The 24,140-nt window shown below is 29.5% G+C and overlaps 5 protein-coding genes across 6 annotated transcripts; 4 read left to right on the top strand and 1 right to left on the bottom strand.

The window, feature by feature from the left end:
• Nucleotides 1–1,004: 1,004 nt before the first annotated feature.
• LOC145760569 (V-type proton ATPase subunit d-like) lies at nucleotides 1,005–4,135 on the bottom strand. The gene is made up of 7 exons (XM_082574489.1): nucleotides 3,947–4,135; nucleotides 3,686–3,857; nucleotides 3,347–3,525; nucleotides 2,926–3,083; nucleotides 2,672–2,848; nucleotides 2,423–2,500; nucleotides 1,005–1,767 (listed from the first exon to the last, which is right to left on the bottom strand). Exons 1-7 carry the CDS (start codon nucleotides 4,086–4,088, stop codon nucleotides 1,606–1,608), a joined length of 1,068 nt encoding a protein of 355 aa, XP_082430615.1. The 5' UTR covers nucleotides 4,089–4,135; the 3' UTR covers nucleotides 1,005–1,605.
• Nucleotides 4,136–4,661: 526 nt separating this feature from the next.
• Nucleotides 4,662–8,170, top strand: LOC145758890 (adenosylhomocysteinase-like). Its single transcript, XM_082572577.1, has 9 exons — nucleotides 4,662–4,802; nucleotides 5,327–5,517; nucleotides 5,656–5,820; nucleotides 5,912–6,088; nucleotides 6,172–6,250; nucleotides 6,362–6,490; nucleotides 7,102–7,307; nucleotides 7,458–7,664; nucleotides 7,870–8,170. The coding sequence occupies exons 1-9, from the start codon at nucleotides 4,772–4,774 to the stop codon at nucleotides 7,999–8,001; spliced, it is 1,317 nt and encodes a 438-aa protein (XP_082428703.1). The 5' UTR covers nucleotides 4,662–4,771; the 3' UTR covers nucleotides 8,002–8,170.
• Nucleotides 8,171–16,203: 8,033 nt separating this feature from the next.
• On the top strand, nucleotides 16,204–17,092 carry LOC145759693 (PACRG-like protein). The gene has a single exon (XM_082573542.1). The coding sequence runs from the start codon at nucleotides 16,269–16,271 to the stop codon at nucleotides 16,893–16,895; it is 627 nt and encodes a 208-aa protein (XP_082429668.1). The 5' UTR covers nucleotides 16,204–16,268; the 3' UTR covers nucleotides 16,896–17,092.
• A 109-nt stretch (nucleotides 17,093–17,201) lies between these two features.
• On the top strand, nucleotides 17,202–21,592 carry LOC145758895 (enoyl-CoA delta isomerase 2-like). 2 transcript variants are annotated; one of them, XM_082572587.1, is made up of 13 exons: nucleotides 17,202–17,300; nucleotides 17,377–17,512; nucleotides 17,606–17,704; nucleotides 18,021–18,212; nucleotides 18,362–18,534; nucleotides 18,747–18,957; nucleotides 19,195–19,338; nucleotides 19,510–19,618; nucleotides 20,111–20,220; nucleotides 20,528–20,703; nucleotides 20,851–21,061; nucleotides 21,185–21,328; nucleotides 21,401–21,592. In XM_082572587.1, exons 1-13 carry the CDS (start codon nucleotides 17,239–17,241, stop codon nucleotides 21,578–21,580), a joined length of 1,947 nt encoding a protein of 648 aa, XP_082428713.1. In that variant the 5' UTR covers nucleotides 17,202–17,238; the 3' UTR covers nucleotides 21,581–21,592. The 2 variants fall into 2 exon arrangements, with proteins under 2 accessions (XP_082428713.1, XP_082428714.1); XM_082572588.1 differs by lacking the exon at nucleotides 21,401–21,592 and having other exon boundaries at nucleotides 21,211–21,319.
• Nucleotides 21,593–21,801: 209 nt separating this feature from the next.
• Nucleotides 21,802–23,172, top strand: LOC145758896 (enoyl-CoA delta isomerase 2-like). The gene is made up of 5 exons (XM_082572589.1): nucleotides 21,802–21,931; nucleotides 22,033–22,211; nucleotides 22,359–22,569; nucleotides 22,641–22,784; nucleotides 22,851–23,172. The coding sequence occupies exons 1-5, from the start codon at nucleotides 21,833–21,835 to the stop codon at nucleotides 23,025–23,027; spliced, it is 810 nt and encodes a 269-aa protein (XP_082428715.1). The 5' UTR covers nucleotides 21,802–21,832; the 3' UTR covers nucleotides 23,028–23,172.
• The last annotated feature ends 968 nt before the right edge of the window (nucleotides 23,173–24,140 follow it).

Genomic DNA, 24,140 nt, shown 5'->3' with positions numbered 1-24,140 from the left:
GTTGAAACAGAAAGTTCCACTGCGGGCAATTCAGCCTCCCTCACCGACATACAAAATATCAGAAAGGGTTCCCACTAAACAAAGACAAATATCTCAAGACAACACATTTAAAAATGAAAATTCATATCTGACTGACTCTGATGAAAAAATCACCCCAAGAACAAATTTTAAAAATGCTAAACCAAGACTTTCCTCATCACAAGCAACAACATCTACTCAATCGTCTGACCCTGAACCATATCTTGAAAATAGAAAGCCAGAACACTATACATCACAATTATTTAAACCAGCTCAACCAAATACCATTAAACCAGATCTTGAAAGTGGTAAACCAAAACACAACACATCAAAATCTCCTTCACAGACATATAAAATATCAGAAAGGGTTCCCACTAAAGAAAGACAGAAGCCACGTCCAATGGTTAACGATAACTACAAAAAGATATCAACACAAAATAGAATACATATCCCAACTAGGATCCCAAACGAGAATGTTCCCTACCGACCAATGACTGACCAACCAATCAATCAACCAGGTTTTATTTCAAGAGAGCATATAGGACAACGTAAGGCTAATACTAACCAAGCTTTGAACTCATATGACATAAGGCATGAAACGGAAAACAATGTTGCAAAACCACCTTCAGAGGTTGTTGTCGATGAATGTGAATTTGAAGAGGGTCCCATCTCGTGCTGTTGTTTTTAACTTTCCTAATGGTTTAGTTTGTGATTCTACATAACAAATGTGTATAAAGGATTTACAAAATTTTGATACAGAAATATAAGCCAAAAAGAAGGTACGTTTTAATATCAATAAACCAAATTAAAATCACTGGGGCGAAATAAAACCCCAGTAAAACGAACACACATTTAAATAAGAAGCCAAGGTTGAACAGTTATATTATAACCTATACTCCAACTAGTAATGTTTAAACAAATATAATTCTCTAGCGTTATTATTTATTAATAAATAAAGCCATGTTTTTATAAGAGTTTGTCTACAAATAAGAATATTTTACGTTGGTGTAGTTTTAGCAAATAGTTTACGTTGGTGTAGTTTTAGCAAATAGTTTACGTTGGTGTAGTTTTAGCAAATAGCAAATTTTTTTTTTAATTTTTTTTCTTCTAATATTTTTTAGTTAATGTTAAATTTATAAAACGCAAATTGTGAGCTGCAATATAACATACCAATACTTTGTAAATATTGTTAATAAAATTCTGCTCGTTATTGGACTGTTTGTTTTACAATATATTTATTGCACAAATTTTTATTTTTACAGGGAGAACTAACATATCAACATTTACTACACCAATATACACAAATTCTTAATAAGACAAAATGGTTAATAATAATATTTTAAGTTGAATAGAAACTGCAAAGTTGCAAATGAACAGACCCTTTAAACAAGAAATATATATTTATCTACAAAAAATAAAACATTTAATTACAATAATAAATTAATTTAGTTTTTCAGTTGATGGGTCCAGTAAAAAAATTTGCTAAGCCAACTGTGTGAACAGGATTGTACTATATACAATATTGGCCAGAATTGATCAGTTTTTTATAAAGTAAGAGAAAAGAATTGAAAACTTGGTGCTTTTTTTTTACATGATGGGAATATAACAATCAATTTTAGCACGATGTCGTTGAGCAATGCATTCCGCAATCCAAATAATATTACGACATTCTTGTTCCTTTAGCTTCACATAGGAGTAAAAAGTGCCAAATTGAAACTGTTGCATGAAACTGTTCACATTTAGTGAAACCTATTAAAATAAATATATTTATAGTTAGACTGCTTCAGATTGGGTAAACATAGATTTGATTGCATGCATGTATTATTAGTTTTACAAACAGCATGCAAATTAAAGAATGCAATGACAGTACTAAACAACTGATTTGCTATTCTTTATTATTTTTAAAATAACTGAAAAAGTAGCTTGCTAATACATACCTGTAAGAGAGTCTTTGCCTCAAAGTTTTAACAGTCTTTAAATTATACTTGAGGAGCTTTTTTGCTGCTATCTTAGTCTAAATATTTACCTTACTAGCACTGAATTTTTTTTTTTGAATATTTTAATTAACTCACAACTAAATTCTGACAAATCTTGTGTCTGTTAAAAGCTGTCCATCTTAACATATAGCAATTCAAGTCAATCAACGCAAAGCGCAACAACCAAACTTTGTGTAAAAAATAATACTTGGCAAATATCAAGTTGCCAAATTTAGTGTAAAATCGCAGCAAAAAAAAAACAAATCCAAAAATAAATTCAAATTATAAGAGCAGGCTAAGTAATTACAAACACTTTGTCCATGCAAAAGTGTTTCGATTTTTATGCAAAAATTCCCATGCAACAATACTATTACAAATTATTTTAATTTGTTAAACTTTTTACACATTTACACTTTACTCTAGGTCACCTCATGTTCAAAGAACTTGTCTTCCAATGTTTTGTCTCCTGGATTATTTCCAGTACCTTCAAACAATGGCCGATAATCCTACAAAAAAATGTAATATTTTTATCAAAAATTAGACCCAGTTTAAACAAGTAAATAACTGGACTTAGATTTTAATTCAATGTTTCATAGTTTACTCAAAGTCTATTCCACCAACTATACAGTAAGAATCTGAATTGTAACACACATAGATTTGTATTAAACACAACTTACACAGTAATATTCCGCCACTCTTTTTACTGCTTCATACTCGTCAGCTCTTGATAATTCAACCAAGCCATCTGGGTACAACTTTCCACGACGGGGATAAAGTTTAGCACGATCTTCTTTGGTCAATTCTGTTCCAAAAGAGTTGATTGTGATGATAATAGATCGACGGTCAGCTTCAAACTGCAGAAGTAATAAAATTTTTAAAGTGTCTACACTTTTTGCCATGCAAGTTAACTTTTCACATAAATTTTACTTACAGCAAGAATGTCACACATCACATCCGCTGTTGCTCCTCCCTGAGCTTTGCACCAATCGTAAAACGCCTCCAAATAAGCCTTGTAAAGTGTGTTCCTGATGATCTCAATATTCATCTCATTTAAGTCCTCTTCTGAAATGCACTCTTGGAAAAAGGGAGCTAGAACACAAAATTTTCGTCAAAGATGCACAAAACATTAACAAATTGATTATCTGATTTTACCACAAACTTTATAACTCATATTCTTAATTTACAATTATTTTAAAACATGACAATACAGAATATCTTTATTACACATTAAATAGAAGTTACAAAATGTAAAAAACTTATGCTAAATGAAGGATTACATCAAGCAATTCAAAAATCCTTTTTACAAAACAGAATCTGACAATTTTATTTGAAAAGACCCAAGCATAGCTTACCTAAAGGAGAGTCCACCAAGATGGCGTTGTACAAATCAGCAGTTGTTGTTGCAATTGTCACAGTTTCCATCTGATCAAAGGTTCCAAGTGGATGACATTTTGGCAGAAGTTCGGAAAGTTGTCGCTGATGCAAAGTCCCAGTAATTAGCAAAATAATGTTGTCAATCATGTAGCTGTATCTGTAAAGAAATTTACAAATTAAAGTAAAGGCCAGCATATATTACTTTGTTATATTGTATAAACCCAAAACAAACTTACAACATATTTTATTTAAATTTGGTAAGTTTTGGAAACATAGAAGGTAATAAAAGGTTGGCTGTAGAAACAAATTTAACTTACTTGACAAAATCCAAAAAAGTTGCCAAATCCTTGTAAGCATGATTCCGAACATATTCAAATTCAATAACTAATTTCTCTCTCAGTTTATCGTCAATAACTGCAACAGTTAACGGTGAGGGCTCGTTGGCTAAGAAATGTCCGTAACCAGTCCCTTGTAAGTGTAACTTTAAATCTAAAAAAATGTTAAATGTTAATGTTGATAATTAAGTATATATAATTACTTTATGAACAGTAAACATTGAACTTTGTTTATTTTATCACCTTCTAGAGTGTCACATTGTGTTAAATGCCTGTAGTCTTCTTTTGATAAAATTCCGTTTTTAAATCCCCGTATTAAGCCTTCCAGAAATCCATTATCCACATTAAACAGCATTTCAGCCATATCAAAGGTGTAGGTACCCATTGTTTTGGTTTACACGTTTGTTATAAACTTAAATCACAATAAAAATAATATCTAAAAACAAAAAATGATAAAGTTTTATACTTCGGAAAAATCGACGGCATTTTTTAAGTTTTGTCGTATATGTAAATAAAGCGCGTTTTCTTATCTAAACTAGTACCTAACTAAAATAAATTACATTCATTACCTGTATTTTATAAATTTGGGGTATAATAGTGTAAATAATTGTGTCAAAATACCGAAAAACAGCCTAACTTATTGATTTTTATCGAACAGCAACAAAGCGACGAAGATAAATAAAAAATGATGACTAACTGAAAATCATGTGATGGGGATTTGCTGACTAATTTTATTTTATATAATTTTTTTAATCATTTTAAAAATGTTTTACAAAAAGGTTTATTAATTAAAATAATTTTAATAATTATAATAAATTTTTTATTATATTTTAAACTAAAAATTTAGTGTTTCTTTGTTTTTTTGAAATTTTGCTAAACACGTCATCATTTTACGATATGCTTTAGTGATTTTTTGAAACTATAAAAAGGCTGAAACGCATGTGCTCGGCCTCAATCGATTTTATTTCGTTTCGTGGAAGGTCGTTCTGTTGCAGCACGTGCTTTAATTTACCTAAATTAGAAGATTTTACTTAAATTTAATTTAAATTTTGAATAAATTTATACAATATGACACCACAGAAAGCTACATACAAAGTTGGTAAGTCGTTGAAGAGTAAAACAGTTAGATTTTAGACGAAAACTTTATATTGTCGTTATCCAGTTTTTAGTTACGTAATTTTTGTCTTATCAGCTAATACCTTAAATTTATGGGGATATAAAATAATGGGATCTCTATTAGTTTCGCACGCCGTACATAAACAGGGTTTGTAACCGAAATACGGCACATGTAATTAAACAAAGAGGTTGCATAAATTAAACCCTTACCCTAACCCTCACATATTCAGTTTACCCATTAACACATCTGAATCGTGAAGCAGACTAAGTTATACTCATTAAAACATATTTCAACTAATTTTCAATGTCTGGTTGAACAATTGCCATACTTAGGTTATAACGCCTTGTTAAATTCGGGCGTGCGAAAGTAATAGAGATCCAAATATTGATGTGTATGAGTTTGATTGTATGTTCAAAGCAATACATATTCAATTAAATAACTAAAAATAATTAACGCAAGAGTTAGCGTGCTCTTGTATCTAAAGTTAAATAGAAAATATTTTTCAGCCGACATCAGTCTTGCTGACTTCGGCAGGAAGGAGATAGAAATGGCAGAAAATGAGATGCCAGGTCTGATGTCATTGAGGAAACAATATGGGGATTCAAAACCACTTAAAGGAGCACGTATTGCAGGATGTCTCCACATGACAATTCAAACAGCTGTGTTGATTGAGACCTTACAAGCTCTTGGAGCCAAGGTATTTGTTTTATATACTAAAATATCAATAGGGGATTTATGTATTTTTTAGTAAATACAATATACTAGTGTACTAAATTGCCTAGTTATATTTTGATGCTTTAAATTTTGAGTGATTTTTACTATTTATTTGTTTTAGGTACAATGGTCTTCTTGCAATATTTTCTCAACCCAAGACCACGCAGCTGCTGCAATTGCTGTAACAGGAACTCCAGTTTATGCCTGGAAAGGGGAAACAGACGAGGAATACTTGTGGTGTGTGGATCAAACTATCATGTTTCCCAACAATGAACCACTTAACATGGTAGGAGTTTATTTCTACTTTTGAGGCTATTTCTCAGAAAGTTGTTTACTTAAATCAGCAATTTATGCAAATTTTTTTTGTCATTTTTAAGATTTTGGATGATGGAGGTGATTTAACCAACTTGGTTCACGACAAATATCCCCACCTTATGGATGGAATTAAAGGAATTTCGGAGGAGACCACAACAGGAGTTCACAACTTGTATAAAATGGTGGAAAAAGGAACACTTGGCACACCAGCAATCAATGTCAACGACTCTGTTACCAAAGTACGATCAACTTAATAATTTTATATTAATTTTTTGCTATGTTAAAAGTTGATAATTTATTTATTGTTAATGTATTATTGTAGAGCAAGTTTGACAATCTTTATGGATGTCGTGAGTCATTAGTTGATGGAATAAAGAGAGCTACAGATGTGATGTTGGCTGGTAAGTTGTATTGTTATGTAGCTTAATTATTACTTAAAAATGATTTAATAGAATAAATACTGTTTTGTTAAAATAAATATTTAAAACTAATCTTGATGTTCTTCTTGTTAGGCAAAGTTGCACTTGTTTGTGGATATGGAGATGTTGGTAAAGGATCTGCCCAATCTCTTCGTGCATTTGGATGCAGAGTTCTCATCTCAGAAATTGATCCAATCAATGCTTTACAGGCAGCCATGGAAGGTAATTTTATATCATTTTTAGCTTACATTGCTGGCATTAATACGAATAAAATAGGATTTAAATAATGTATTAATTTAAAAATTGGTCATTATGCTTGCTATCAGCTTTGGGTTTTATGCAACTTTTGCCATGTGTTAATTGGTAAGTGGCATGACGTGTAAAAGCCAACTTATCTGTCTTTCTAATTATAGCCACATAGGCAGTTTTGCTGAGGTGTTTGTTTAGTAATCTCAAGTGAAAAGTGTGTGGCTTATCTTTCTCCCTTATGCCAATGCTTCGTGATCTGTTGCAAAACAGGTTACGCAATGTATTTGTTTCGTAGCTTTCTAATGTATACGAGTGTTGACTCGGCAAATTTTAATTATGCTGATACCATTGTTAATAGTCTCGGCAAATAAGTTTTTATATATCTTATGTTTGATCTAGATTTAAGTGTTTAATTTCCAAGAAGCTATTGAAATAGACATTGTGGACTTCTATTTAAATACCTGACATTTTACTTCAATGCTTTGTTAATTTTTACTTGTAGCTAAAGCAAATTTTTACAAACCCGGCATTTTTGGTAATAATTTGTTTTCTTAATCATCCTGCAAAAAAAACTTGTTTTTTAGGGTATGAGGTAACCACAGTTGATAAGGCCGCTCCAAGAGCCAGTATTATTGTCACAGCAACCGGTTGTAAAGATATTATCACACCAGAAGTGTTCCAGTCGATGGGAGACGACACAATTGTCTGCAACATCGGACATTTTGATTGTGAGATTAATGTGGCTTGGCTTAACGGTAATGCTGTTGAAAAAGTTGAAGTAAAACCACAGGTCAGTAATTTTAATTTTTTTAATTATTTAAATAAATAAATGTTTAAATTTTTTTGTTACTAAGACAGAATATATAAGTATTTATAATGCAATGTTTTAAATAGCACAGTAGTTGTACATTTGTTTAATTTTACAATTTGTTGAACTTAGGTTGATCGCTACAGACTCAGCAATGGAAATCATATCATCTTACTTGCTGAAGGACGTTTGGTTAATCTTGGTTGTGGTACTGGACATCCTAGTTTCGTAATGAGCAATTCTTTCACCAATCAAACTCTTGCACAGATTGAGTTGTGGACAAACAATTCTGGGTACAGCAAGTACAAGAAGGGAGAAGTGTACATGCTTCCCAAATCTGTAAGTCCATTTAATAAATGCAGTAATACTTTACTGTAAATTTTGATTGTTGTTTGTTGATGATACTCACATTTATGCATTGGTTATAAGTTTTGCACATGTGAGGTTATGCTTTTCTGTGTAATTATTAAACTGTTTTTACTGAAAAATTTATTTAAATGGCTTGGTTATTTTATTAGTTGTAATACACTTATACTTTTTGTAGCTGGACGAACAAGTAGCTAGGCTTCATCTGGACAAACTTGGTGTTGAATTGACAACTCTTTCTAAAGATCAATCTTCGTATTTGGGTATCCCATCAGCTGGTCCATTCAAACCTGGTCACTACAGATATTAATTTGCCATTCATTTGTATTATATGCAATTTTAACTTTGTAAATTGTGCTTTAATAGGAGTTCCAAGTTTATTGTAAAATATTCTGATTTTAGTGCATTAATATCCTGGATAATTTTTTTGTTCATTCCTTTAAAATGGTATAAAACGTTAATAAATTCAAGAAAAGTTATCAAGAGCTATGTTTTTATGTACCATAACACATTTTCGGTATTTTGTGTTTGTTTAAATAGATTCTTGGATGGTTTAAGTATCTTCATAGTTACGTTAAGATGAGTATTTATTAAATAAGGTATAAAATAAACAAAAAATCTTTGTTTAAATGAAAATTCAGGCTACATTCTCTTTAATCAAGTTTATAACAGCATTAAAATATAATTTTTATTAATATTTTACCCCAAAACTGGGTATATTTGGCAATGTTTTGTGTTTTTCTACTAAAATCACGTAATTGTCTTTTTATCGTCCCATAAAGACATTTTTGGGCAAAATTTTTTATCCGTCAGGTGGGGACACAGAGTAAATACTGCTCGCTCCAAAAAATTGTGCAGACATTATGCTAATTTTACTTCAACGAATTTACGAACAACTAAAAATGCAGTGTTACAACAAATAAAGCCTTGAGAGAAAATAAAGAGCTTTAAAAAACAATACTGAGTAAAGAATAATGCACACAACATACTGCAGTATAAAAACTATGACATCGTTTTTTTTCAAGATTTGAGGTTTATTTTTGCTGTTTTTATGCTCTAACAAAATGAAACTTCTCTGGAAAAACATTGAAAACACTAAAAGCATGTTAAAAACTATTTTGAAAAAAAAGAAAAAATTAATTGCTTATAAAAACATGCCAAACTACAATGCTAATTTAAAGAAAATTGTTGGAAAAGAAAAATTGGCAAAAAATGAATGAAACCAAATTTTTAAGCAAAATTAACCAAGCAGCTAGTTATTGAATTGCTTATTTTCAAAGCACAATTAAAAAGTAACCATGCAAAGAGAATTCAAAGCGTGATGACTTAAAAAAAACTTTTGTCAAGCTTCAAGAAATATTTTGCAAAAAACACACCATTAACAATATGTGATTAAGTTAGTTTATTCCTGGCAAACTTAACATAACACATGTATACAATACATTTATAACACAAAATTAAACTTTTTTATTTCTTATTAAGTGTGTTCATTCTTTGTGATCACAATGTCTTTTTTCTTATTCTTTCTAAAAACCAAAGCTAATATAGTTTCGTTAAAAAAAGCATGTATAAAATTTTTAACATGCATAAAATAAAATTATTCAAACTTATATTTTGATGGTTATTGTTATGAAATTCCTTAACATCTTCATGGTCAAATTGATACTAAAACTATTAAAATATGTAAAATGTTGTAGGAAAAAAAATTCTTTTTCAAAAAAAAAGATTTTAAAAATTTATTTTTTAATCAAAACTAATTTCAAAATTGCATAAGGTCAATTTTTAACTCCAAAACTTTTACATTGCTATATACACTACCAAGTTATTCTTATTATCCTACCATAAACAATCCCATGATAGATTAAAATGACTCTGTGCCAAAAGTTTTTAAACAATCTAAGTCGTTTCACAGGGTCTATTTTTAGAAATCGTATGCGGAATTATGCTACAGGCGTGTCACAAAATAGCTTACTCATTTTTGCTTGGTAACATTCTGGCATGTGTGCATGGTATAAAGATTGTAAATATTGCTATTATGGTTATGATACCTGACTGAGAAAGAAGCCAGTTAATGTGCATGCCATCAGGCATAAGGTGTCTATTTTTTCTAAATGTTGTTATTATATACATGACACATACAAACATAAAAATCTTACGTTGTCATCCTTTTTTGTGAATATATAAATTTTATTTTGTAAAACCTTTAGTAATTTTAAATAAAATTTGTTTTGTTCAATGAATAATTGTTTGAATGAATAACTGAACTCTTGTACTTCACAGTCCTTGCTAATCTTCTTTTGTACTTTATGGTTCTTACTAATATTGGGGACCATAAAGTAGAAAGGATCTGTTTATTTTAACAAGCCGTAGTTATTATTTAGGTTTATATATATAGCTTACATATGAGTTTAAATTACATTTCTGGTAAAATGTGCGTTAAGTTTTTCCTTGCCAGCAACAGTTTTATTAAAAAAAAGATGATTTAAAGAAAAAATTCCTGAATCAGAATAAAATATCACTAATAAACATGGTAAGCATTATATAATTATATAATTAAAAACTCATTTTATTTTTAAATGTGGAATTTTGTTGAGTAAGTGTTTCTTTTCTACTTTAAACTTAAACTTTCTTTTCTACTTTAAACTTAAGTATAGTTTTCAAAGTGGTAAATGATTTTTATTTTTAAAGTAATATACATATTAAAAATAATGAACAAAAGAATCAGTATTTAATCATCTAACTAACTTTTCAGTTTGGCAAATTTGTTTAGAATCACTGAACGTAAAAAAAGAACAATCAAGATTTCTGCAACCCAAGGAAGTTTCTATTTGTGTGCACTCAAGTAAAAACTTATATATATATTTTTTGGTGCTTTTATTTATGCTTATTTTTGTTTTTTAATTGATTCAGCAAACTCTTTGATGAAGAAAGCAAATTTTTTGCTGCCTCTGCGCTTAAGAACATGGAAACAGTTATTAAACCCACCATCTTGTGTACAAGTTTTAGAAAAATTAAACAACCAAGATGGTGAAGTCAGTATTCCAATGAAAAAAGCATTAAGAAATTTGTGATCACCTATGTAAGTACTTTCACCCAGTTATTATAATATAAAATTAATACAACAATTTAGAATATTTAATTTAATAATTTACATACGTTACTATATTAGAAATCTTCCAATCTTTAAAAAAGTGAAGGAACTTTCCTGAAAGATGACCTAAACCCAATGAGAAAATAACTGAATAAAGTTTTTCCTGTGTTTGCACTAAAAGTAAGTACTTGAATGTTTTGTGACTTTAAATTTAAAGCATTCTAATTATATACTTTTTTAACTTTTATTTATAGTCTCTAGACATTTTGCCCAAGTGCTGAAAATTGTAATTAAACCCAGCCTCTTGTGTCCAGTTTAAAATAGATTGAACAATTGGCTTGATTAAAATAAAACCAACTTAAAAACTTTTTTTCTGGGTAAGCTTAAATTTTGTAACTAATTGATAAACACTTTTCTTTGTTGGAATAAATTTTGGTAGGCACATTACTTTTTAATAAGATTTTTCACCAACCAATTTCTTTAAAAAAGGAACTTTTTATAAATTTACCAAACATTTTATTATTTTAGCCTGACAAAAATTGTATTTTATGCAGAAAATGCAATCTAGATAATTGTTCAAAAAAGTACGGTCAAAAAATGTGCATATCCTCATGTAAGTAAGTACTTTAAACTCGTTTTTTGTAATATAAAAATAATATTACGATTTAAAAAATTTAATAAACTATTTAATAACTTATGTTACTCTATTAGGAACCTTCCAACCTATAAGAAGATAACCTAAACTCGATAAAAAAGAATTAAATAATCTTTTTACTGTGTGTACCAAAAGTAAGGAACTTTTTCAATATAAAAGTTAGTTATGTTTTTAATTTAAATTTTTATGATAACATTCTAAACTTTTATTTTTTTAGTTTGTAAAGTTTAAAGAAGAAAAACTTTTAAAGACAAGAGAAAACAAACAAAAACTTTATTGGCCTTTGGATATTAATAAATTAAAGAAACAGTTGTCGAAATTGGATCACTTAAGGTATAAGTGAAACTGAAATATTATCTCCATTTACCAACCTTTATATTTTAATACTGGGTAGACACTTGTCTAACTTTACATCTGGATTGGCCCTTCTAACAATTCTTGGACTGTCTTGAGACCGTTGCAACCTTCTTTGTGTGTGCACCACAGTAAGTCCAATTTTTTATTTTGAGTCTTTAAATTTCTAGCATTGTAATTACATTTTAAACTTTTATTTATAGTCTCCGAGACTGACATTGTTATTGAACCCAGCATCTTGTGTCCAAGTTAAAGTAAGATTAAACTATTTTGTAATATTTTTATATGAATACCTTAAATTAATTTAAATATGAGTAGGCACCTTTGTTGTTTAACCTTTTTTTGGTAGGCCCTTGTACAAATATATAACTTCTGATAAACACTTTATATAAATTTAACAAATATTATTCATTTTAGCACAACAATTTGGTGATTTACTTATTATGTAATCTAGAAAAATGTCACGCTATCAAAGATATACAAAAAAGTATGGTAACAAAATTACTAATTATATTAATTTGTCCCTGTATTATTTTACTGATAGTTTGTTAATTAAAATTTGCAAGATTATTTATTATTGATAAGTTATGAAAGTTTGTTTCGTAACCCACTATACCAAATCGGGTTAAAGTATTTTACTGGTTTAAAATATCAAACTAAAATTTTTATATTAATCTAAATTATGTTTTTTGCTTGTTTTCTTAGTTGCGAACTTTCAACCTCCCAAGAGGGTGAAGTCAGTTATCAATGACACATTTTTATCGAAGAATAAGTATCAATAAATCTGAGTGCACTTATGTATGTACTTTTACTCATTTTTGGTAAAATAGAATTAATATCACAATTTAGAATACTATATAAGATATTTAATTAATTCTTATATTATTTTAGTTACTGTATTAGAAGTTCTCTGAGAAAGTGAATTTTTGTTATTGAACCTAGCCTATTGGGTCCAAGTTTAAGTAAGATTAAACAACAGATCTCAACTCAAACTTTTTTGGGTAAGTTTATTTCTGTGACTAAATTAGTTCTAGATAAACATTTCTTTGTTTAAATAAAGGTTAGTAGGCACTTTTGTGTAAAAACCTTTTTATAGTAATTAAAATATGGGTAGGCACTTTTAAGAATATTTTTATGTTAGCATCTTCAAACAATTTAAGTGTGGGTAGGCGATTTTGTTGTTATTTTTAGGTTATTTTTAGGTAAGCCTTTGTACAAACCAATAACTTCTAAAAAATGTTTTTTTTTATAAATTTAACAACACATATTTTTATTTAAGTTCAACGAAATTGGTATTTTACTCAGAAAATGTTATTTAGATAAATGACAAGGAAGATATACCAAATAGTACGGTAATTTTTTTATTTAAATATTTTTTTTAATTTCAAAAATAACTTTATTTTTATATTTGTATTGAATAAAATTACCGTAGTTTACTGGATAAAAGTTTTAAATTTTTATTTTCGCTTGTTTATCTAGTTGTGATCTTTCAACCTGTCTGAAACCTGAAATCAATTGTTGATTAAATTATGTTATTCAAATAAATAAAGATCAAGAAATGTGCATACACTCATGTAAGTACTTTGGCTCAGTTTTAGAATTATAAAAGTAATATACCAATTTAAAACATTTGATAAACTGTTTAAAAACTTGCATTACTTTATTATTAGAAACCTTCCAACCTTTAATAAGATAACCTAAACCCAATAAAAAAGAGTTGAATAATGTTTTCATTGTGTGCACCAAAAGTAAGTCACTTTTTCCATGTAAAAGTTAGTTATGTTTTAAATTTAAATCTTTTTAATAACATAATAAATATTTATTTATTTAGCTGTAAAAATAAGGAAGAAAAAACTTTCCAAGAGAAAGGAAAACCAAACAAAAAACTTTGACAATTCTTGGTTAACTTTAAGCAAAAAAACATTCGGAAAAATTGGATCAGAAGCAAAGACAAGCATCACCTCAGAAGTTTAATAAACCCACCCTTGAAGTATGGGTAAATTGAAATATTGTCGTTATTCACCAAACCTATGATATTTACTGCTGATTAACCACAAAAATCGATAATTTTATTATTTTTTTTATTCTTTATTTTTTTGTTTTCTTGTTCTTTCAGTGTTATGTTGATTTTTTGTTACGCTTGTTTAGGTGCAGTTTTTTAATTTTTTAGCTAGGCTCTTAGGTAGACAGAAACTTGTAAACTGTTAATCTTAAGCAAGGCGGCTTGCAAATATCTTTTAGGATAGGCACTTGGTTTGTAACTTTGACATAAGCTCTTTTACATATAGTTTTGGGGTAGGGACTTGCGCTTATACTTAAATTTGGCACCTTTACCTATAACTTTGAAGTAGGCACTTGTCTATAACTTCGATGCAGGCCCTTTTAATAATTAATTTGGGGTAAGCACTTTTACTTATAACTTCAGGGTAGCCTTGTCATTATAATCTTGATTTAGGCTCTTTTACTTATAAATTTTGGAGTAGGCATTTGTGCCTATACCTAAATTTAGAAGCATTCACCTGCAACTTTAAGTAAGGCACTTTTAACTATAACTTAGAGGTAGGCCATATATAACCATAACTTAGAGATAGGCACTTGTACTTACAATTTTGGAGTAGGAGCTTTTAACTATAAATCATAGGCAGGTCATATATATACATATAACCTTAAGGAAGGCACCTTTACCTAAAGGTAGACACTTTTATCTATATCTTTGAGGTGAGCACTTTTACCACCAATAACTCAAAAGTAGGCACTTTAATCTAAAATTGCGAGAGGCACTTGTAAATATAATGTAAAGGGAGGCACTTTTAACTTGGAGATAGGCACTCTTACCTATAACACAAAAGAAGGCACGTATAAGTCAAACTTAGAGATAAGCAGTTTTACCTATAACACATAAGTAGGAACTTTTTCCAATAACTCAGAGGTAGGCACTTTTACTCATAACTCAGAGGGTAGGCACTTTCACCAATATTTCTAAGGTAGGCAATTTTATCTATCCTTTAGAGGTAGGCACTTTTACCAATATCTCATAGGGTGGGGACTTTCGTCAATTTCTCTGTGGTAAGCACTTTTACCTTTATCTCAGAGGGTAAGCACTTTTGCCTATTCTTTAGAGGTAGGCACTTTTACCAATATCTCAGGGGGTGGGCACTTTAACCAATTTCTCTGTGGTAAGCACTTTTACCATTACCTCAAAGGGCAAGCACTTTTGCCTATTCTTTAGAGGTAGGCACTTTTACTAAAATCTCAGGGGGCGGGTACTTTTACCAATAACTCAGATGTAAGCAATTGACTTCACCCATAGTTGGAAATGTGGCACACAGGGGTTATGACGTCATTTCCGCTCAAAACTAATAATCGAAATACGTAATTTCGGCAAATAATTCTTCCGTTGACGCCTTCTTCTCCTTTATGTGAAATTTTGGTTAGCATCATTTGATTGCAAATTAGATTTAGTATAGGATTGGGGCAATAAAAATGCGGCACACAGGGGTTATAACGTCTTTTCCGCCCCAAAACTAATAATCGAAATACGTTATTTCGTCCAATAATGCTCCAGTTGACCCCTTTATCCCCTTCATGTTAACTTCTAGTTAGCATTATTTGATTGCAAATTAGTTTTACTTTAAGGTTGGGGCAATAAAAATGTGACACACAGGGGTTATAACGTCTTTTCCGCCCCAAAACTAATAATCGAAATACGTTATTTTGTCAAATAATGGTCTCGTTAACCCCTTTATCCCCTTTGTGCCAACTTTTAGTTAGCATTATTCGATTGCAAATTTAATTTACTTTAGGAATGGGCAATAGAAATGTTGCACACAGGGGTTATGACGTCATTACCGCATAATATTATTATCATTCATCAGTACCTGCTGTGTATAGTTTTCTACATTTTTTGTACCACAGATGGTTGTATGTTAACTTTATGCTATCATCGTCCCAGCATAACATTCTGATGACGTCACCATAAGTGACGTCAATAAAAAATTTAAAAAACTTATTATAAAAAAAATCAAAACACTCCGCACTCCGCACAAGCACTCCGCACAAGCACTCCGTTTTTTACATAGTTCCGTAAAACATTGAGAATCGGACTTAATCTACTTGACAAAAATATATATTTGACGGATCAACGGATCGAACGGATTAATGGATCAAGTTTTATTAACTGAATCGAATATATATTAAATAGATATTACATAATTCAAATGCATATTTGACGGATATTTAATTAAACAAAGAAAATTTCATGAATTAAACCCTTACCCTAACCCTCACCTATTCAGATTACCCATTAACACATCCGACCCATTCGATCCTTCTATCCGTTAATCAATCCATACGATCCGAAAATATATTCTCGTCAGGTGGATTAAGTTGTAATCAAACATTGAAGGTTTAGTATTTACGAATTTAATATTTTAGATTTTTTAGTAAATTACCGAATAAACTTTGATATATAACACTAATGGCTGAAAGAGGTAAAATTGTGCGTGTTAAATCTGCTGAGCAAAAACGTAAACCTTCAGATAAATTAAACCCGAAAACGATTGACCCATTTGCAAAGACATCACAGACTGCATTTGAAGCAGTGTATGCTAGAGGAGGTTTGCCATGTCGTTTAATACATGGTTCTGTTAAACATAAACTACAATGGGATGTTGATAAGGACACTGTTTCATTTGACCCAGTACTTGTAACTCTTGCTGAAGGATTAAGAGAGACAAAACATCCATACACTTTCATATCAATTGAAGGTTTTAAGGAGTTATTAACTGTTACAGATGCTAAGATTAAAGCAAGTCCTTTGCTGTATAAAATAGCCCCATCTTTACGATCTGCATTAAGCTCAAAGGACCCTGGGTCATTTGATAGGGGGGTTCATGCTTTGGGGTATTTAAGTGACTGTGTTGGGGCTAATTTAGACCCAATTTTAAAGAACTTAATGACATGTTTGTCTAAAAGAATGTCTAGCGATCGTAAACGTAGAGATGACATAACAGCTTTGTTGCAAAAGTTAGAAGTGAATGGTGGTAAAGATGTACTTTCTATTATAAAGTCCAAGCAGCCAGCATATTGTTCTGTATATTCCTAAATTGAGTTGTTTTTTAATAGTTTTCTGTAATAGACTACCTAATTTTTGCTAGTTTTTGTACCCAAATCAATTTATAAAATTCAATTATGATTTTTTTAATTTAAAATATCAGTTAAAATTTATAATAATTTAATATGACATTTAAAAAAATTGTGTATTAATGTATTTACATTAATATAAATTAAAAATGTTTAATTTTTGACAGTGTTATTACATAAATGTCTTAAATAAATTTTATAGTATATATTGTTACCTATTTTTTGCTTACATTCTTTATATTATTCTATAAATCTTTATATATTTTGTAGATAGTTTTTTTGTTATTTAAAACATTTAATTTTAAATGTCTTTGCAAAGATTTTTAAGTAGCTCCGGTTTAAAATCCTTGTGTTCAATAACATCCAGGTATATTAATATCTATTAAAAATTGCTAATTTAATTTATACCATTTTTATGTTAAAAATAAATATTTTATTTTTAGACAGTCTTTGCTGTGGACAAGGGCAATGTCAGGTGACATTAATGTTCAATTTGAAAGTGCCAAACAAAGATTAAACACACTGCAAAACGAGCCTGGAAATGACATTAAACTCAAAATTTATGCTCTTTTTAAACAGGTATATATCAAACTATTTGTAAGTTTTAATTTATTATAGTTTAAAGGGTAAACATTTTTTTTAAACTCTTATATATTTTTTTATTTTACTTAGGCCACAATTGGTGAAAATACAAGTAAAAAACCTGGTGCTTTCAATTTTGTTGGTCAAGCAAAATGGAGTGCTTGGTCTGGCCTAGGAAAAATGACAATGGTAAGTTATATAAATAACATTTCTATTACTTAACTAATATTTGTAACCATAAATTTTAAAAATTTACAAAGCGTTTTGCATGGTTAATCAAGGGTAATGTATGGCACCCAGCCTAAGGTTTTGAGGTGTATTGTATGGTTATTATTCTGCTCAATGAGCTGTTACTGTAATCATAAGCTTATGTTTAATTAATTACATTTATTAACTCAGAATTCCTAATTCTTAGTTGATAAATTAAAGTATACAAAGAAAATGACAAAGCATCTATATTGTTGTTACAATTATAGTTATGCTAAGTTTTTTTTCTATTTTAAAGGATGAAGCAAAAGAGGAATATATAAAAACTGTTGAAGAACTCTCGCAAGCTGAAGGTGGCCAACCTGAACCAGAATCAACCAATGAAAATGCAAGCTCAACTGAATATAAGAATCTAATTGTCACAAAGGAGAATAATTTCACCAAAATTGTGCTAAATCGACCAGCTAAAAAGAATGCTCTGACTGTTGATGTAAGTTTATTTTTATTCATATTTTGTTGTTTACATAAATTTAAAAATTATTTTATTTTGGTTTATTATATTTATGTTACCATTATGTTTTTTTATTGGATTTTATTCTACTTATATAACTATTAAAAAAAAAATAATTAAACATGTAGATGTATGAAGAAATAATAGTTGCTTTAAATGAAGCAGGAAAAGATGATTCTGTTGTAACTTTTATAACTGGTGCAGGAGATTATTTCTGTAGTGGAAATGACTTGGGTAATTTTATGTCAATCACTCCAGATAAAATGCAGCAAGTTGCAATCGATTCCGGCGACCTGCTCAGGTAAATTGAGCAAATATCAAGCTTTTAGTTCATAAAATTTATTAAACGCTCAATTTACTAACTAATGATTTCCATGTTACAAAATTTTATGTTGGCACATATATAATGTAGTAGGACTATAATGTAGTAAATTCAGTAAAAGACAAAATTCTTCCTATAATAAACTGTAATGTATCTTACATTACATCTAATGTTATTTATTTTATGTATAGGCGTTATGTCTCAGCTTACATAGATTTTCCTAAACCCCTGATAGCTGGAGTTAATGGTCCAGCTATTGGAGTTGCTGTAACTGTTCTTGGTTTATTTGATGTTGTTTATGCTGCTGAACATAGCACGTTTGGAACCCCATTTAGTAGTTTGGGACAAAGTCCCGAGGGTTGTTCATCTTATACATTTCCAAAAATGATGGGCCATAACAAGGTATAAATATTGCATTGTATATGTCTACCTATTTAAACTTAATAGTACAAATAGAGTTATACTGAAGGTTACCATTATTTTGTGTGGTTAATTTATTGTAAAGTCTGTATTAATCTTTAATTTTAGCAAATTAGTTCTTTTAAAAAAATTAAGAAGCAATTATTACCCTTAACTTTTTGTTAATTTAACATAATTGCCTATACAATTTGACTTAAAGTTTTTTATGATATGTTCTAGGCATGTGAGTTAATGTTGTTTAACAAAAAAATAAATGCTGACGAAGCGAAATCATGTGGTCTTGTTACTCGAATATTTCCTAAAAATAATTTTCAAGATGAAGTTGAAAAAAAAGTGGCTGAAATGGCATCACTACCTGTGAAGGTAAACAGTTAGTTACTCAGTTTTTAGTAAATATTTTGTGCATATATGTTGTTAGAAAACTTTATAATTTTAATAAAATGTGTGTAGCATAATGTAAAAAATTAATAACATTTTTAAGCCGGTTTTTAACATATTTTGTGTTTAAATTATTTATTTTTTTACTTTTTTTAGTCACTGGTGTATTCTAAAGCTTTAATGCGAAATCCTGAACTTGAAACCTTACACAAAGTAAATGTAGCAGAATGTGATAGATTGGTTGAAAGGTGGACCTCAAAAGATTGTATTAATGCAATTATGAAGTTTTTTTCCCGCAAATCATAAACTCTAATTTGTTGTTAATTTATTAAGTTATTGATTGTTTAAAATATAACTAAAGTCATGTTAATTTTTTCAAAATTTGTTTAAATTTAAAAAAGTTAAATTTGTTCTTATTTTTATTTATTTGAATACCAAAACTTTTAGGATTTTTTGTAAGTTGGTACGAAAATGCAATGTCATACCTTTTAAATGTAACCTCAATAAATTTTTACATTGTTTGCTTATTGTAAACTTTGATAATTATTAACCATGGTTTTGTGGACATTAATGATGCTCAGAAATAATTATTGCAGTATTATAACATACAAAAAAAGTTTTTTTATTTAAAATGTTTAAAATAAATTAGTTACAAGTTAAAAAAGTTGTTATCAATATTTTGTATGCGTATAGCTTATATTATTGATTAATATCAGTTAGTTAAAATTTTCTAATCTTATTTTGTTATTGTGTTTAGGTGATCAGGGTGATATTAAAATGAGTGAGTTTATTAAATTAGAAAAATATGATGGATATGCTGTTATCAGGTTTAACCGACCAGACAGAAAGAATGCAATGAAAAAAGATGTAAGTAGAAGATAATTTATTTATTCTTTTAAATTTATTTATCTTTAATATAAAAAAGAGGATTTAAGGTCTCCACATAGAGCGACTTAGGTTACCCTAAACAAGTTAATTTCAGTAGAGTAGAATATCATAGATTCAATTGCCTAAGAGTTAATCTACTAATTGGTTTTTGTACTATGATTTAGGGATCGAATCTAAGATCTTATGTAATAAAGTTAAGTGTTCTTACCATACGCACTAATATATTTGTCCAAATTCCGTATGATTATTGCCAGTTACTTGTCAAGTTTTTTATTTTATTTCGTAGATGTACTGGGAGATAGCTCGTCACTTAGATGAGACTAACAAGGATGACAAAATCAACTTATTAGTGTTGACAGGGGAAGGTGAATATTTCTCAAGCGGGGCTGATATGTATGATAGGCAGGCACCGAGTGATGGAGATCTTAGAAAATATGTGTACGAGGGTCTGCAACCATTTAAGTACGGGAATTGTTTCTTAAACATATCATTAAAATAAATTAAATAATTTAACATATTGTTTAGTAATGTTGTTTTTCATGAATTTTATTGCATTAAAATGCATGGTTAAAAAAAAAAAATTTTAATTTAGAGTTAATTGTTTTTCAGGCACTTTGTTATTAGTTTGATCAATTTCTCAAAGCCACTCATTGCTGCTGTAAATGGGCCAGCAATAGGAGTAGGGGTGACAATGCTACCTCATTGTGATGTGGTGTATGCATCAGACAATAGCACTTTTATGACTCCATTTTCACGAATTGGTGCAACTCCAGAAGCTTGTTCTTCATATTTAATGCCTAAAATTATGGGATACTCAAAGGTACGAGTCTCATAAAACTGCAGTTAGTAACACATATAGTTTTTTGCCATAAAAATTGTGTTAAGCATTATTAAATTTTTTTAATGTGTCACTCTACATGGTATCTAATTCTTATTTTTACAGGCATCAGAAATGTTATTATTTAACAGAAAAATATCAGCACATGAAGCCCACACTGCTGGCTTGGTTGCAGAAGTGTTTCCAAAACATAAGTTTAAAGATGAAGTCCAGAAGAGAATCGTTGATTTTCTTGAAAACCCTGCTAAAGTAAGGGTGTCATTTGAATGGAGTATTTTAATTTATTTTTGTGAATGGAATTTCATTTTTGTAATTTTTTAGTGTTTTATTTACGGCAAAGACTTAATCAGAGGTCCTGAGAGGTCAAAATTGTTAGAATTAAATGAAACTGAAGTAGATCGATTACTTGAAAGATATACATCATCTGATGCTGCTGAGCAAGCTGTTAAATTTGTCATGAGACGAAATGCTTTAAAAGAACAAAGAAAATCGAGATTATAAAAACAAATTATTTAAAACCCTTTCTCTGCAATTTATTTCTGATTTTTAAATCATTTTTAATTGTATTTCTGATATTAATATTGTATTTTTATTGCTATAAATATGCAAATCTGTTTTGTAATTCCTATTTTCGTTGTTTTAACTAATCATTATTAATATATTGTTTATGTGCAGTTTTTGTACATTATTCCTAATTTAAAATCTATTAAACCTATCTGTTTTTGAATCTTTCAGATTATATAAGCATAAGAAATGACTGAATTGTCAAGTTATATTAAGTTAATTAAATATGAGAGATATGCTGTGTTAAAGTTTAATCGCCCAGAGCGACTCAACGCAGTAAAACGTATTGTAAGTTCTGTTAAAAATTCACACCATTAACAGAGAATGCATTATAGTCATTTAATATAACATGCATTTAACTTAATTTGAAATTTTTGATGATTTTTTAGATGTACGACACCTTCTCTTACTATGTTGATGCAGTGGACAAGGATAATGATATTGACTTGTTAGTTATAACAGGAGAAGGTGAATATTTTACAAGTGGAGCTGATATGTACAATAGGGGAGCCCCTGAACCTGATGAAGAATTTGTGGACTTTATTAAAAGACAGACACAGTATTTCAAGTAGGAATTGAAATCATTTGTCTATTTTCTTTTTTAAAACTAGTTTTACTACACCTTCAATATATAAACAATTTTTTACATGTTATTTAAAGGTTTTTTTTGTCTGATAGTTATTAACAAGAAATTTATAACTTTTTTTATTACCAGAAACTTTGTTATCAGTCTTATCAACTTTTCCAAGCCATTAATAGCTGCGGTGAATGGGCCAGCTGTTGGTGTTGGAGTTACATTGTTACCTCATTGTGATGTAGTTTATGCATCTGATAACAGTACCTTTCTAACACCCTTCTCTCGAATTGGGTTGTGCCCTGAAGCTTGTTCATCTTACACATTTCCTAAGATCATGGGCTACTCGATGGTATGTTGATACAATTTTGGTCATAAATTTAAGAATATATTTTATACTCCTAAGTATTTTTTTCTTTACAGGCATCTGACATGTTACTTTTTAATCGTCAAGTCACAGCATTGGAGGCTTACAAATGTGGGTTAGTTGCTGATGTATTTTCAAAAGCAACGTTTCATGAAGAAGTTGACAAAAGAATTAAAGAGTTTTTGGATAACCCAATAAAAGTAACAACAATGTTATGCTAACAGAAGGTTTTAGCGTAGATTTTAATCCTTTTATGTTTTTTAAAGTGTCTCATACATGGAAAAGAATTAATTCGAGGCCCTGAGCGTGCAATCTTACTTGAAGTTAATACAAATGAATTGGACAGATTATCAGAGAGATTTATGTCCCCCGATCCAGCTCAACAAGCTTTAAAATTTGTACAAAGAAGAAAAGATATAAATAAGAAACGGGCAAAGCTCTAAAACTGTTATAGTTTTGTTAATTTATCACATGCACTTGTTTTATTTAAATGTCTTTGATATTTTTTATTTCAAATGCTAGTTAATCATATTTTAAAGTTTTGAATCTTTAGGTTGTGCAATTTATGCTGTGTGAATAAATAATCATTAAAATATTAAATTATGTTTAATTACTAGGTCAGTCATAAATAATTGTGCGTATTTAGGGTCACATTAAACTAAATTTAAATCAGAAAAAGTTATTTGTTTTATCCTCAAATATGCTGTGACGTCATAAATTTTGTTGGCGACAAATTATTCGTATTTAGAATGTTATTAACCACCTTTTTACAATTTTCACCCCGTTTTTTACCCCAAATACGACTTTTTCACGCCCCAAAAAGTAAAGTTACTTTCTTTTACGTTTTGGTACCGATTTAAATACATAAAACGCTCGACAGTTTGGTTGGTAGGCGTGTTATGGGCTGTACATTTTACGAAGTGCGATTAACTGCCAGACTGCGGTGTAAAACGTTTTCTCTCTTTCAATAGAGTTGAAGTAGTTGTTTGGATTGACGGCAATCGATAAACGTGTTGTTGCCTAAACCAGTATTCTGTCTCGTGACTGTTTGCTGCGTTTAAGGAAGTTAAACAGGTATTGCCGTTCAGCTTTATTAGTTTACAAAACCGAACAACAATTTTGTATTAGTTTGTTTTTTGCGTTATATATTTTATTTAGATTAGTAAAAATACTAAATCGTTTACTATTGCGCAATGTTAAGTCCTTCTGTCAGTTGTCAGGCTTTAAATATAGTTAACTTAGCGTCCCTTAATGTTAGTTACGTTCGTTAAACGTTAAAAGTCATTTTCAGTTTCTAGTTTTTATTGTTTACATCTATAGCTTAACACCTATAACAACAATGTTTTACTTATGTCTGCATGTTGCAATTTAAAGATGTTCCTTCTTTACACTTAAGAGGTAAATTTCACAAGGTAGTTTAGTTGTTGGTTTTGGGTTTAACAGGTTGTTTAACTATCTTAATAACTACATTGCGAAACTATGTTTTATTGCTGATGTTGTAAAATTGCGTAATACCCTTGGTTAAGTTTTCATTGGGGACATTCAAGGCTGAGCCA

This window comes from Corella eumyota, chromosome 7, assembly GCF_963082875.1.
Source record: "Corella eumyota chromosome 7, kaCorEumy4.1, whole genome shotgun sequence".
In the NCBI taxonomy this organism is placed as follows: Eukaryota; Metazoa; Chordata; class Ascidiacea; order Phlebobranchia; family Corellidae; genus Corella; species Corella eumyota.
Note: the sequence above shows the minus strand (reverse complement) of the source record. Positions and strands in the feature narration are given on the sequence as shown.